The 15,243-nt window shown below is 39.0% G+C and overlaps 1 protein-coding gene across 2 annotated transcripts in view; it reads right to left on the reverse strand.

Annotated features, from left to right (window-relative positions):
• gemin5 (gem (nuclear organelle) associated protein 5) overlaps positions 1-15,243 on the reverse strand; it is a 40,847-nt gene that overhangs the window by 6,706 nt on the left and 18,898 nt on the right. For both annotated transcript variants that reach the window (XM_079835340.1, XM_079835339.1), the window contains 8 exons: positions 12,584-12,755; positions 7,950-8,165; positions 7,691-7,807; positions 7,245-7,367; positions 3,855-3,950; positions 3,604-3,741; positions 1,730-1,877; positions 1,518-1,637 (listed from right to left, as the gene is read on the reverse strand). In XM_079835340.1, coding sequence (XP_079691466.1) covers positions 1,518-1,637; positions 1,730-1,877; positions 3,604-3,741; positions 3,855-3,950; positions 7,245-7,367; positions 7,691-7,807; positions 7,950-8,165; positions 12,584-12,755 — 1,130 coding nt within the window. The remainder of the gene's footprint in view (positions 1-1,517; positions 1,638-1,729; positions 1,878-3,603; positions 3,742-3,854; positions 3,951-7,244; positions 7,368-7,690; positions 7,808-7,949; positions 8,166-12,583; positions 12,756-15,243) is intronic.

Raw genomic sequence — 15,243 nt, forward strand, 5'->3', positions numbered from 1 at the left:
TAGTGTGCACCTAATGAAGCGCATGTAAGACAGAGAGCATCCTGATTGGCTTGTTTCGGTAAGTCAACCAATCAATTGTCAGTGTGGGCGGGCTTTTATCTCTTCTCCCGAACCGAATTAATCAGTTCAGTGTATCTAGAAACTGGAGCGCCATGGCAGAGGGAGAGTGCCCCAAAAAACGAAAGTATAAAGTATAAACATAATGACAATCTTGCACGCTGTACCGTTTGTTACTGACATGTTATGTTTGAGTTAAACAAGTTTCATTTCATGTGCATATTTTTCAGGTCGGCTAGTTGCCAAGGCTACATGAAAACAACAAACTCCTTAGACCTGTTTAAAGTTGCAATGAAATATAAATAAAAGCAGTTTACATAAATAGTATAAGCAGCTTATGTAAATAGTAAAAGTGATCTACATAATTTTACATATTTTTTTTTTTACAAATAATTGCATAGGCCTATAGAAATTATATATTAATGATATATTATATTATAATATACAAGTAAAGTCGTGTTCTGTGGTGAAATTCGGTATACTTTTCCTCCTTTCATGTTTTTTTTTGGGGGGGGGGTGACTTTTTTCAGGTTGGGATGTCTGTAACACTGTCTTAGTACATTAAGCCACGTTAAGCGTTTTCTTATAACATTTTTTTTTAAATATTTAATTTATAGTTTTCATTTTTTACAAAAACGCAAAAACAAAATGAAACAACGAAATAAGACAACAAAAACCCTCTCTCCACAAGGCAAGATATTAAATAATCATAAAAATAGAAATTAACAGTAATAAGCATATATTTACATCTAGTCTGTCTACATTTGTTGTTTCTACATTTTAATTGAATTGTAACTAATTACTTTTATTTCAAATTGATTCATTTTTTTTAAAGTATAAGAAAAAATGAGAATCGTGTAAGAGAATCGTGATCTCAATTCCCATGGAGAAAAATCGTGATTCACATTTTAGCAAGAATCGTGCAGCCCTACTCGCACGGTTCGACGCAATGTAGCCTTTTGCCCGTATGTTACCTCAGACAGTATGTGTCCTTTTCCGTGCCACATATATATACACACACTACGTGCCTAATTCTGGGGTGAAAGCGTCACAACAAGTGATCTATGGAGACGTGCATCTGATTAACTGACAATGTGTGGAAATTTACTATGACTATTTATTTTCTCTTAGTCAACCAGAATCATTACCTGCAGTAATGACGTAGCTAGACCTTGAAAAGAGTATAACTGTGAATGTCTCAGTTGAGCATTATTTGTTTGTTCGCTACATTTCACTGTGGATTCTTTGGTAAATCAGTCGCAAACTTGCAATTTTGGTGCAAACAGACTTTTACTGTAAGATATGGACCCAACAGTAATGCACAACATGTAAATAACCATGTTAATTCTTATGCCTAATCTGTGATTTCTGATATGTAATTATTCATGTTTCCAAGTAATTAAGTATTTCAGAGAAGGGTCTTACACAGATACGCGTGTCTACTAACGTGTTTTACTCACCATTTTGCCGCCGTAGCATAATGGCCATCCTTCTCCAGCACTGCAGCCCAGCTCATGTAGAGATCTTTCAGCACAGGGTCCTCTGGCTGGAGTCTGGCTCTGGCCAAAGCGATGGCCTCACTGAAGATTTATTGCAAAAACAAACGTTAACCTTCGACTCAGGCCAAACACCATTAACATGAAAAACAATTGCTTATTGTGTTGTTTCTAACCGGCACAACTGGTGGCTCTTCAGAAGGTTGATGGCCTCATAGATTTTATGGATGGAGACAAGATGTGATGCAGCTTTGAGGAACTGCTCGTGGAGGCAGAGCTGCTTCACATACGCCTCTACAGTCCTGGCCCACACCTGGTAGCCCGCTGAGAGAGGGTCAATGACAAATAAAGATTAAAGAAGTCCAGGAGAAAGGAGACATCTTCTAGGGGTTAGTGTCCTGGACATTTGAAAACCTACAAAAAACCTTGACATGTCTGAAAAAAACATTTCTGACTGATTTTCCGGTCACATGTAAAACAACAGTTTTTCCTACATGCTGGTTACTGACTGGCCAGTATTTTTATAACTGCTTCACTGCATTTAAAAAAATAAATGATAAAAGATCAAGTATTTTTCCAAGAAATTGTTTCAAGTCTTTCAGACTTTTTTCTATTTTCCAATCTCTGGACCGTTAGACCACCTAGACATTTTTTTCTTTTTATATTTATTTGTACCCTACAGCATTGTCTGCACAACATTTAATAAAAAATTTTTTTTATATATATATAAATATACACCAATCAGGCATAACATTATGACCTAATATTGTGACCTGTCGAGGCATGGACTCCACTAGACCCCTGAAGGTGTGCTGTGGTATCTGGCACCAAGATGTTAGCAGAACATCCTTTAAGTCCAGTAAGTTGCGAGGTGGGGATCGGACTTGTTTGTTCAGCAAATCCCACAGATGGTCAATTGGATTGAGATCTGATGAATTTGGAGGCCAAGTCAACACCTCAAATTCGTTGTGCTCCTCAAACCATTCCTGAACCATTTTTGCTTTGAGGCAGAGCGCATTATCCTGCTGAAAGAGGCCACAGCCACCAGGGAATACCGTTTCCATTAAATTGTCTGCATTAAATGGTCTGCAGGTGGTACGTGTCAAAGTAACATCCACATGGATGGCAGGACCCAAGGTTTCCCAGCAGAACATTGCCCAAAGCATCACACTGCCTCCACCGGCTTGCCTTCTTCCCATAGTGCATCCTGGTGCCATGTGTTCCCCAGGTAAGCGACGCAAACGCACCTGGCCATCCATGTGATGTAAAAGAAAAAGTGATTCATCACACCAGGCCACCTTCTTCCATAGCTCTGTGGTCCAGTTCTGATGCACACGTGCTCAATGTTGGCGCTGTCGGCGGTGGACAGGGGTCAGCATGGGCACCCTGACTGGTCTGCGGCTATGCAGCCCCATACACAACAAACTGCGATGCACTGTGAATTCTGACACCTTTCTATCAGAACCAGCATTAACTTCTTGAGCAATTTGAGCTACAGTAGCTTGTGTGTTTGATCGGACCACACAGGCCAGCCTTCGCTCCCCATGTGGATCAATAAGCCTATGACCCTGTCGCTGGTTCCTCCCTGTTCCTTCCTTGGACCACTTTTGATAGATACTGACAACTTCAGACCGGGAACATCCACAAGAGCTGCAGTTTTGGAGATGCTCTGACCCAGTCGTCTAGCCATCACAATTCGGCCCTTGTCAAACTCACTCAAATCCTTACGCTTGGCCATTTTTCCTGCTTCTAACACATCAACTTTGAGGAAAAAAATGTTCACTTGTTGCCTAATATATCCCACCCACTAACAGGTGCTGTGATGAAGAGATAATCAGTGTTATTCACTTCACAAGTCATAATGGCGGATTGGTGTATATACTGTATATTTATATAAAAAAATATGTATAATATTCACATATATAATATTCAAAAAAGTCCAAAGTAAAGTCCAAAGATTAATAGTGAGAATTGGACCCTAAACTAAAGTGTGACTGTGTTTTAAAGTAAAAATTTTGTTCAGCAGCCATAAAACCTCAAAACATCTTACCCATTGGAGCTAAACTGAGGAGATGGTCAGTCAGCTCCCCTTTCTCCACAGCGAGATTTATTGCTCCAATCAGGTCTCCTTTCCACAGCCTCAGATACACCATTGAGTCATAATGACCAGACTCCATGTGGCTCTCCTCTGTACAAAACACCACAATGAACTTAACAGTGCTTCCAAATCAGTGACACCTCGATTCACCACAAATCTTCAGCATACAAGTAGATATTGACCCAGCACTGGGCCCGACTCACCTTCCTCCTGAAACATCCTGTAGAGGGCATCCCTGTCTGTGAACAGGCCGAGCTGAATATGATCTCCAGATCCTGGAACACAAGCTCCACTTTGCCCTGATGAGCAGAAGGGAAAGCAAATGCACAATACACATTATAACCACATATTTCCTCTATTTTGTCATTGCAGCAGTTTAAAACTTAAAATTCCTTATTGATATCTACAGGAGAAGACAAGCTTGTACAGCAGTGATAATACCATCTGATACCATAAATGTAACTTGATATATGGAAATTAATGATTTCCATATGTGACCCTGGACCACAAAACCAGTCATAAGTCGCACATGCATAATTGTGGCAATAGCCAAGAATACATTGTATGGGTCAAAATGATCAATTTTTAATGTATGCCAAAATCATTAGGATATTAAGTAAAGAACATGTTCCATGAAGATATTTTGTAAATTTCCTACTGTAAATATATTAAACATGTATTATTAGTTGTAATATGCATTGCTAAGGACTTCATTTGGACAACTTTACAGGCGATTTTATCAATATTTAGATTTTTTTTGCACCCTCAGATTCCAGATTTTCAAATAGTTGTATCTTGGAAAAATATTGTCCTATCCTAACAAAGCATACATCAATGGAAAGCTTATTTATTCAGCAAAAAAATGACTGGTTTGTGGTCCAGGGTCACATATTCATAAACCATTTAGACTACCATTCAAATGTTTGGGGTAAGTAAGATTTTTTTGAACAGCAGTGTACATGACAGTCCAATGTAAATCATAGAATCCCATGGTATTACTTTGGTATATGACCAAAACTACATTTTACATTTTTTTGTAAATAGCATTCAATTAATCTTGTTGCATTTCATCTGCCTTGTCACAGAAGAGCAAGCCTTTTCTGGGGCACAAGTGTTTCAGCAGGACAACTGCAGTATTATACCACAGTAAACATAGAGATTTATTTATATTTAATGATTTAGCAAACTCATATGCAAGGCTTGTTTCCTAAGGCCCGTTCACACCAGGGACAAAAACTATAATGATAACAATTAGTGTTAGACCGATATATCGGCCGGCCAACCGCTGGGTCAAAACAACTCAATTGCTGGGTTAGTCCATATTCAACCCAACTTGGGTTATTTTTAACCCAGCATTTTTTAGAGTGTAACCATTAAATGACTGGGTTGTAAACAGTTTTAAAATTAAGTATAGTACAGTCAGTGTGCACTTTATTATGCTGCTTGCTTGTTGATATTGTGTGCAATAGTGTAATTATTTTATTTATGCTTAAATATTTATTTTCAGAATTTATTTTTCACCATTGAACTCTTTTTTTTCTTGTTCTACCTCACCTGTTTTTACTATTTTTTAAATATTGTTTTTTTTTAGTTCAATAAATGTTCCTTTTTTAAATAGTAAATTTTAAATTATCATCATGATCATTGTGTCATTTTTATGTTGTAAATTGAGGGAGCAAAAGCAGTAATCGGCTCCAAATATCGGCTCAAGAAAAATCGGCAGCCCGTATCGGTCATCGGCTAAGGCTGATGAAAAAAAAAAAACGGTATCGGCACTAAAAAATCCATATCGGTCGATCCCTAATAACAATACTTGTATATAGTTCTAAACATCATTCTAAATATAACATGAGTCCACACCACAATTGTAACAATAATGGCAAAGAGGAGCAATATCATTGCAATCACTTGTTTTCCTTCAGCTGATAAACAAAAACATTAACAGCCAATCAGAATCCATCCTGCTTTAAGAACTCGAGAAAGTTCTATAGATGGTGGCACCACTTGAAGTGCTGGAAAAAGTGTGAAAAACTTTTTCACTCTCAAAAGTTTGTACAAACCCTGAATGAATAATGTAAAAACATTCGACTATTTCTGCCACAATACCATGGTTACAGTTAGCGTTACTACATTAAATCCATGGTGAATGTTGGTGATTTATGGACTGATAAGCCTTCTATAACTCAATGTTTCTCCTGGTTTCCACATCAGCACTATTTGATCTGATCTAAACTGTCTATTCTGCACAGAATGTAATGCTTTTCACTAGATTTCGCAGCGATGTTATTAATACTGTGGCAAATTCAAACACGTTCTCACTGGATCATCCAGCACAGTGAAGTCGCATAATTGAGATCGGCCCACGAGTAAACCTGTTCTGAGCTCACGCTGCGCTGAGCTGATAAACTGTCCACATTGCGCAGCTCAAATGAAAAGCGCGGTTTCGTTCCACTTTCGCTTCGTTTGCCGTTTTTCATACCCAACAGAAATGGCAGCTCTTATCAGTTGGGCAACGTGATGAATGAAATTTAAAAAATGAAAAATTACTTGCACCAGCAAGAAAAAGGTCTCAAAATGAGAGCATTTGGTCGCAGTATGGAGGTGTGTAATCATCTTGATCATTATAATTCTTGGTGTGAACGAGCCTTTAACTCTTTCCTCACCAGCATAAAAAAAAAAAAGTTGCTAGTCACCGCCAGGGTTTTTGATAATTTTCACAAAAATGCCCATAGAATATTTTGTTGTATGAATATCTGAGCATGTAATATTTCAAAAGAAAGAGCAGACCCTCTGCTTTATATATATATATATATATATATATATATATATATATATATATATATATATATATATATATATATATATATATAAAAAAAAAAATGTGTTTTACTGTAACTTCAGCAGCTCCTGGCACGTGAACAAAAGTGACAATCTCATTGGTCGGACAGTTTTTAACGCGACGCTTCATTTTTAAAAAAACAACCCAAGGCGTTTAAAAAAAAAAAAGACGCTTCTACGCGCTTTTTGCATGTTGGTGTGAACATTAACATTGGCGCCCCTTGTTTAGTCACGAGCCATTAAGTGTTGGCGATAAACGCGCGCAAAAAAATAAAAAAGCAACATTTTGAACAAAAAGCTGAGCAAATCATGTTTTTGTCAAAGATTACATCCAGATCAGATTCAGAGCTGATCAAACACAGATGGAGTAAATTGAGTCCATCAACTCCCCTAATGCTTACACAGTCCTATAGCTCGTCCTGGGTCGACATTTCATTCAGTAACATTAGGCAGTTTTGATTTATAAGATGTTTAATGTTGATGATCACGTTATTTTACATATGCATCTGCTTACAAACGATCGCTTGTTTTATTGCGTCTTCTTCGCATGTGTTTTGATCAGGAGAGTCTGTACTCATTCAGAAGATGTGTAATAGCACCCCCCTAATGTATAACAGTGAAAACACGGAAACCCGGATAATTCAGTGTTTGGCAGGGAAGCGTTTTCTCACAAATAACGGAAAATTCTTTGTCAGGCGGGGAAAGAGTGAATGCTTCTAGATGTTTTTAAGCCTGATGTTGGGCTCCTGACTTACCATGCGAGTGTCTCACAGCAGCAAGCGTCAGACAGTCCTGTTGAAGTTCCTCTTTGGGTCGGTGATCCATAGATGTACTGAGCGGGAGAATGGAGCGAGGCTTTCTCTTTTTTAAAGACAGATCTAAAATGAACAATAAATGATACATCATAAGAGGCTTTACAATGTTTGCATTTCTCAAATCAGGTTTGATGTCAATGACGACACGATAGGTTTTTATAGTGCATTCAATCTGATGGATTTTGTAATCAGTTCAGAGTCAGAACTATATAGTTTTATAATCAGTTTCTTTGCATGATACATGTTTAAAAATAATCCATATCCCACCTCAATAGCAGCAAAATTGTTCTGCAATTCAACATAAACACAATTTTTTGACACAAGTACATAATAGTTAAAGTGGGACAGAGGAATATATTGACTGCACATACAAGGCAGATACAGACCTAATTTCTCTCTTTTCTTCTCCTCTTTGACCTCCCTTTTAATGGCATGGATGAACTTTTCTCCATTTTGAACCCTCTCAGTGCCACGCATGTCCACACTGCTCTCTCTGGACCAGCCTGTGACCCCAATGATAAAGGTTATTCATCACACAACACCCAGACAACCGGAGTGACATTTCAAAGACTGCGCTGGAAGCACAAAAGCGAGAGGAAGCGGAAGAGACAGCGAGAGATGAAAGCGAGAGAGACTGGCCGTTACCCGTGACGGATGGACCGTCTGTTTTCTCCTTCTCTTCCTCCTCGTCATTGTCTGATTGGCCTTCTTCTGCTCCGCTGCCTGCTGCTCCTTTCATTTCTTCACCTAAAGGCAATTCACTGTCTTCCGCCTTCGTCCCTACTTTTCCTGGTGCCTTCTTTTTCTTCTTGGACTTTTTCTGCGGTCCTCTCTTTTTCTCTATATCCACACGTTTTTTACCTGTTGATGAAAATAGTATGTGTGAAGTTAGTTCTGTTTATTTAGTTTGAGTGTGAAACGTTGCAGACATGACTCAAACCTGTGGCTCCCATATGAGCACCTAAATCGCTTCACCACAACTTCAACAGCTTCTTTTAAACCACGGAGTATCATTATTTCCGTTACAATAATTAAAATGATCCCAGAAGTACTTGGATAAAAGTTTATAGTTCGGATATAAACACTGATGTCTATGGTAGAGATCAAAATAGAGTAAATCCCCTTTTGAAAGTAGCTTGGTGCTTTAAACAAAGACTGTGTCAATTACATCATTATGCCAGTAGGTGGCGACACGTGACTTTAAAAAATGTGTATTTGAATCATTAAAGGGGTGGTAAACCACGATTTCACTATTCTAACTTTAGCTAGCATGTAATGTTGCTGCTTGAGCATAAACAACATCTGCAAAGTTACAACGTTCAAAGTTTAAAGCAAAGGGAGATATTTGCTTTTAAAGAAATCAGTTTCTAAGAACTACAGCAAACGGCCAGCAGGCGACTACACACATTCCTCCAGGGTTGGTGACATCAACAGGCTCAATACTTACATAAACCCCTCCTCCGAGAATATTAAATAAGGGGGGGTGAGGCCATTTTGTATCGCGGCGCTGTTGTGGTACAAGTTAGTTAGGCTGGAGTGTTGTTGCCGCGATGCAGAGGAAACGCTGTTATTTTCATCCGGATTGCAGGTCTGGGGTACTTGCTCTGTTCAGCAGTCCTTGGGACGGGGGTGCGTTGCAGAGCGTTTAACATACAGCATGTTATATGCACGTGTGTTTGAGTCAGCGGGGAATCAGGCGCGCGCAGGGCTCCCTGCAGAGGAGATCTAACATCTAAGCACATCTAACAAAGGAAAACATCCACCATCTTCGCGATTTCAATGCCAGATTTGCACAACGTCAGCTGCGTGAAAAAAACACTGCCGGTGCGTGGATGCACGACGCGCGCGCTGCACATTTCACGGAGGACAACACAAACTTCCACAAACTTCGCGAGTTCAATACAGGATATGCACAACGGGTTGTCCTGAAAGCTGGATTTACAAACAGAAGCTGTTTACGGGCCACAACCTGTAAGTCTGATTTATTTTTCATCGATGTGTTTTCCTGTAATAGGTTGTAGCAAGGAAGTAAACAGATGACAACGCTGTTCTGCAAACCAGTCTGTTAAATGCTCATTATACTTAACGTTATCCGACGAACACCTATCGTTACAAACACTAACGTTAAAATCTCAACAGCGAACCTGGCATTAGTGTAAATGATTCTTTGATTAGAGCTTTTATGTATTGTTTATCTACAGGCATGCTAAACATGGTTCTGTGTGTGATTTGGCTAACTTACTAGTTAAAGCCAGTGTTTAGTGTTTTGGGTTAGTTCTTGCGACAGATATTTGGCTATAATCGTTCTAAAAATACAAAAGTTAAAGTGCCATTCAGTAGCGATCATTATAGATCCACAGTCTTTACTCTTGAGGACTGAACAGGTTCTGCTCGATCATCTTCACTCAAATGTTCTGGGTCTGATTCGGGCTCAGATGGTTTTATTGACGCCGTTGTTTCTATGACCAAAGCACAGCCTCCGGTAAGGGGCGTGACGTTTCCGACAAACGTACACTAGGCGGTTAGCGAATCACAACACACTGGGCCAGCTAACCAATCAGAGCCCACTGCGTATTGTTGAGGGACTGGCTTCATACAACCCGGAAAGCATCAGACCGTTTTACAAGGAGGGACAGAGCAGTGTAGAATAAAGGTCAAATATATGACAAAGGCAATTTTTTTTAAAACGAAGCATGAACACATGTTACAGTGCACCCCACAAACACAGTCAAGCCTTCAAAAGAATGTGTTTTACCACCCCTTTAATTCAAAAGATGTGTTTGAAAACACTGATTCGTTCAGTAATGAAGCAAGTGAAGTCTTTATGAATGAGTATTCATTAAAATATTATTTTTTTTTGTCAGAACCTCTAGTAAATTACATGTTATTATGTTTAGTTTTCTAGAATCCTTGAAAAATGTTAATCTTTTATTTGACATTTTATCCAGAATTGAGCAGCTCTATGGTGCACTAAAATTATTTTTTACAAAAATTAAAGTTTTCATTTAGCCAAAGATTTTTGGTTCAATTTTGGTTATTTATTAACCAATTAATTAATCAAATGTAATAAATTAACACTCAAAAATAAACATATAAGCATTTAAATTGTACATGTGGAATATTTATATACATTTTTTAATTATGTTTCTATTGCAATTAAACAGTGGCTCTAAAAAAACATGCTTTCATGACAGATTTATTCAAACATACTTTAATAAAGTTAAGAGAAAATATAATTATGAAATATAGTGCATATATTTAACAAAATTCTCCCCTTAAGCTAAGAACATTGAACGCCTTTCCAAAATGTAATGTTACATGACATTGTTCACAAGCTGTTTTATAGACGTCTTTCAGCGTTTAAAACACTGATTGAGAGATTACATGAGACATGTGCTGCGTCCCAATTCGCCTACTTATACTACGTCCTAAAAGTATGTACTCGTTTTGTGAAGAAAAAGTACATACTTTTGAGTGTGTAGCAGAAGAGCATCCAAGCTTTGGGACATACTACTTCGTCATCTTTAACGGACTCTGTTGCTTAGTTACATGCATTTACGTGCGTCCCGTCACCGTTTAAACTGCCCTGTCAATCGTCGTCACAGTTCAAATCCTCCACATTCAATTTAATTTCCTACTGTATTGGAGAGAAATGTTGTAGCACGTTGATCGTGGGTCTTTAAATGCAGACACTCCTCTCATGTGTTTGCAAAGTTAATGGCCAAACGTATCAATACAAAAGTTCTCAATGCTGCTGCAGGTGAAATATAATGTGGCCAACATTGAATAAATATCTTTTTGTCAAGTTAAATACTGATAATTGCTCACTCAAACCACTTTATCTAATCCTCTCTACTTAACTGTCAGACTCGCGTAACGTCATGTTTGTAGTTTTTAACACTTTTTATCCGTGTTTGTAGTTCTAATCGAATCCTCGTCCATCTCGCAATGGGTTGTGGGCAATATCAGCCGTTAGAGTGCGCATCGATCTGCACTTCGAATTATGACCGGAAAAGTAGACCATCCGGGAGTCTTTGGAATACTCTTTTCCACATACTACGATTTGGGACATACATTTTATATTAAAATTATTTTTTCGAATACCATTTAGTACGGATAGTATGCGAATTGGGACGCAGCGATGATACATTTCAGTTAGGTGTTCCGTATCTTTCAACATACCATCATGCTTATTTCATGTGCTAGTAACATAGACCGTAAAAAAATATGCGCAGATTTGGGACCGAGTCTGCACAGTAGAGAGCAGGAAGTAGAGCCGCGATATCAAAACCCCGCCCACACTCTCACAGATGCAGAACAACTCATTATGATGGTGTGAAACAAACAGTTATGGAAATGTGGAAATTAAAGCTAAAGCTCCAATCTCCTCCCGAAAAAAGTCTGTTAGTGCCTCAGTGACAACTTCACTCAGAGAAGCCGTCATTCTGAGCTGTCAATCATGACGTCACACCCCAGCTTTTATAGCGTCAAATAACTAACTAAAACCAAACTTATTTAAAAAACTAACACTTGAAATGAAATCATTGTGATAAAAAATGCCTAAAATAACAGAAGTCATCTTTAGAATAAAATTATTTGAAGTGTAATTTGATTGTTTAGTTTGTCTAGCATCCATTTGAATACATGGAGGGGCGGGAGTTATGACCTATACTGGGACCAACCACCTGGGGGCGATCGAGACATTTTTTTTTTTTTTTTAACACGAGTGCGGCAGGCTTGGCTAGTAGTAAAGTAGAAGAGACAATTGGTTCACATGCCGCTTGAACTGAGGCACTACAGCAATGCCACATTAAAGAGTGACAAAATTACATTTATTGTTTGAATTTTGTGATTAAACCTGACAGAATTTGAAAGCTCAGACTTTGTTTCATATCAAAAGTAACAAAGCGCAAAGCTTATTGCAATTTCTGGATGGTATGAGCGCTATAATAAAGTTGAGTGAAGTTTTGTTCTTGCATCAACTGAAAACAGAATAGACTAAAAGATCTTGTTTCATCAAAATAAAGATTGATTAAACACAAGAAATCGATATTGTCCACATAGCTGACATGTTTCCCTTTTGTAGCTTTTCCATGTTTTGTGCACAAAATAGACACTGACAGTCACTATGTGCCATCAGAGAAGCGTTCATTAAACATCAACGTTTCAACAAATTAATTTGGCTCTCCAAATCTGTTCTGGACAAAACCGAAAATTTGTTGAATGTTTGCTTGCTGAAGTTTTGGTGAATCACTAGTTGAATATAATGGTATACATACTCTTGGGAGGTGTGATGTTTTCCTGCTTGGATATGGCCCATTCTTGGAGGGTGAAGTCATCTCCACCGGTCCAGACCAGATCAGGGTGAACGGCGGACCACTGGACGCACAGCAGTCGGCCTGAGTGACCCCTGTAGTTACACACTGGCTGCTCTTTCAGGACATCCCACACCTGAGAAAACGAGTTATTACACACTAATAATCATTTGTATCTTTTCTGGATGATGGATTATCCAAAACACTTGATTATTTAAAGAGGCCGTGAAATAAGAAATCAAATTTGCCTTGATCTTTTGACATATAAGAAGTCTTTGCACCTCTGTACAAAGTAGTTTCATAGCTTAAAACGTCCTCTTCATTATAAACACAATAATTTATTTTATCAAGCTCCAAAAACGTCTCGTTTGGATATTGTGGGATCGGTGACATCACACAGGCAAACACATTTGCATATTACTGCCTCCAGAGCAAGACATCAACAAATATTATACTATACATCATCGCACCATAGGCCCCGCCCACTGGCGTTCAGTCTCTAACCGGCTGACATTTGCCTACACCGAATGTGAACCCATTATAAAATCACTGATGCTGTGTACACTGGATACAGTATACATATGCGCGTTCAGTTTCTCACATACTCCACACACTTGAGTCTGCCGACGACAGGACAAATGGAAGAGTGAAAGAATGTTCACTATTACCTGTCCAGTTTAAATGTCTCGTTTGCGTCGCTGTACAGATTTCAGAAAAACCCCAGCATCAAAAAAGTGGATGGTTTATTTGAATGGTATCTCAGTTCATGTCTGAGGATTATGTTTATTCTGAGCATTTTGTTTTGTAAATGAGGCACAGTGTAATGGAGAGTACACAAAGAAACATGTTGACAGATGAATCAGCTAACTGTATAGGATATGACGGCAGCTACACACAGTACATTATTTCATTATGCTTTGTCTGTAAAAGACGTTTTTATATGGATGATAATGTTTTCAAAACACTTACTTGCGTGCAATAGCGAGTCAGCGTTGATATTGTTTCATATGCAATGATGTTAGCCAATCATAACAGAGGCTGTTTACTGACAAGCCTTAAAGGAGCCTCTCTTTAAAGGGATAGTTCACACAAAAACTAAATTTTTATGTTTATCTGCTTACCCCCAGGGCATCCAAGATGTAGGTGTCTTTGTTTCTTCAGTAGAACACAAATGAAGATTTTTAACTCCAACCGTTGCAGTGTGATAGTCGTATAATGCATGTCAATGGGGATATTTTAGAGTATGAGAGCTATGAGAGTAAAAACACATAGACATACGAATCCATATTAAACCATGCGGCTCGTGGCGACACATTGGTGTCTTAATGCTGCGTTCACACCAAACGCGAATAGAGCGCCAGGAGCGAGTGATTTCAATGTTAAAGTCCCTGTAAAGGCAATTCTGAGATTTGTTTCTAAACACATTATAAATGTTAGAAATGTATTGCTGAAACACATTACAAAGACTGTGAACTATTAAGTACTGAATTCAGAAGTTAGACCGTTAAACAGTTTTTCACCGTTGCTGTGTTCAGGATTTTCTGGGCGGGGCTAAAACGGTGGCTCCATGACGCACTGGAGCCACCGAGCCTGGCTCCTCCCCTAACACGATCATAACTAGAGCACATTCGCAAAAGTTCGATCGCGAGTTACTGTTAGTACTGTTAGTTACTATAGTCAACAACTTACATAACAGCTTATAAAACAAAAACGACGAAGAGGTGGATTAATTTTGTGAACAGCAGCCTTGATGGAGAGCTGAGGATCATCACCGACACCTGCCTCTGCAGTGACTTTACACCGGATCGTTTTACAAACTTTCACCGGAGACAACTGGGATTCACTGATAATCCGCTGCAGAACCGACTATCCCCCGCCCAAGCCTTCATCCTCCCGTCCCGCCGACATCTGGTGCGTTGTGGTCATAGACGCTCGTGATCAGTGAGTGTTGTCTTGTGTGCTACTGCCGCTTTCCCGCGAGTGGGCGTGGTTTCGGCGCCGACAGCGGACACACCCCCAGCGTTTGAGAGCAGAGAATGCTGCTCATTTTTTCAGGTTTTTGATAAGCTATTTTATGTACTTCCCGAATTTTTTTATGATTCAAATTTGGCTGGGTGGTTAATAACACATTTATCTGTGGTGTGAGGAACTCAGAACACATGTTTAGTTTTGACTTTACAGGGACTTTAAGTCAATGGAAAGGCGTGTTGATGTGCGTCTGGAGGTCCCGCGGCGCGATGGACGCGATTCCACCTCATTCCATGAATTGAGCGTCTTGCGCGATACGCTCGTTATGCGCGAGTGGTGCTTTTTGTGCATTCACACGTTTGAAGCGAATTCGCGTCTGACGCCCGAGTTGAAAAATCTGAACTTTGGCGTCAATTCACGCCGCGTTAACCAACCAGGAGCCTGCTTGCTGCTGTGACGTGACGTGATGAGAAACCCTGCATAATTTAAAAATACTACTATAGTGTCACAAAATGTAGTTTTAAAACTTTTTCAGGTGAGAATGTAGTTGTTTAAAGCTCTGTGGTTTATTTATAAAGAGAGCGCCTATTTAAAAAAAAATAATCTTGAGTTTTTGGAGTTGTGAGATCCAGGCGATCACCGGGCACTCAGCGCTC

This window comes from Gobio gobio, assembly GCF_949357685.1.
Source record: "Gobio gobio genome assembly, chromosome: 14".
NCBI lineage: Eukaryota > Metazoa > Chordata > Actinopteri > Cypriniformes > Gobionidae > Gobio > Gobio gobio.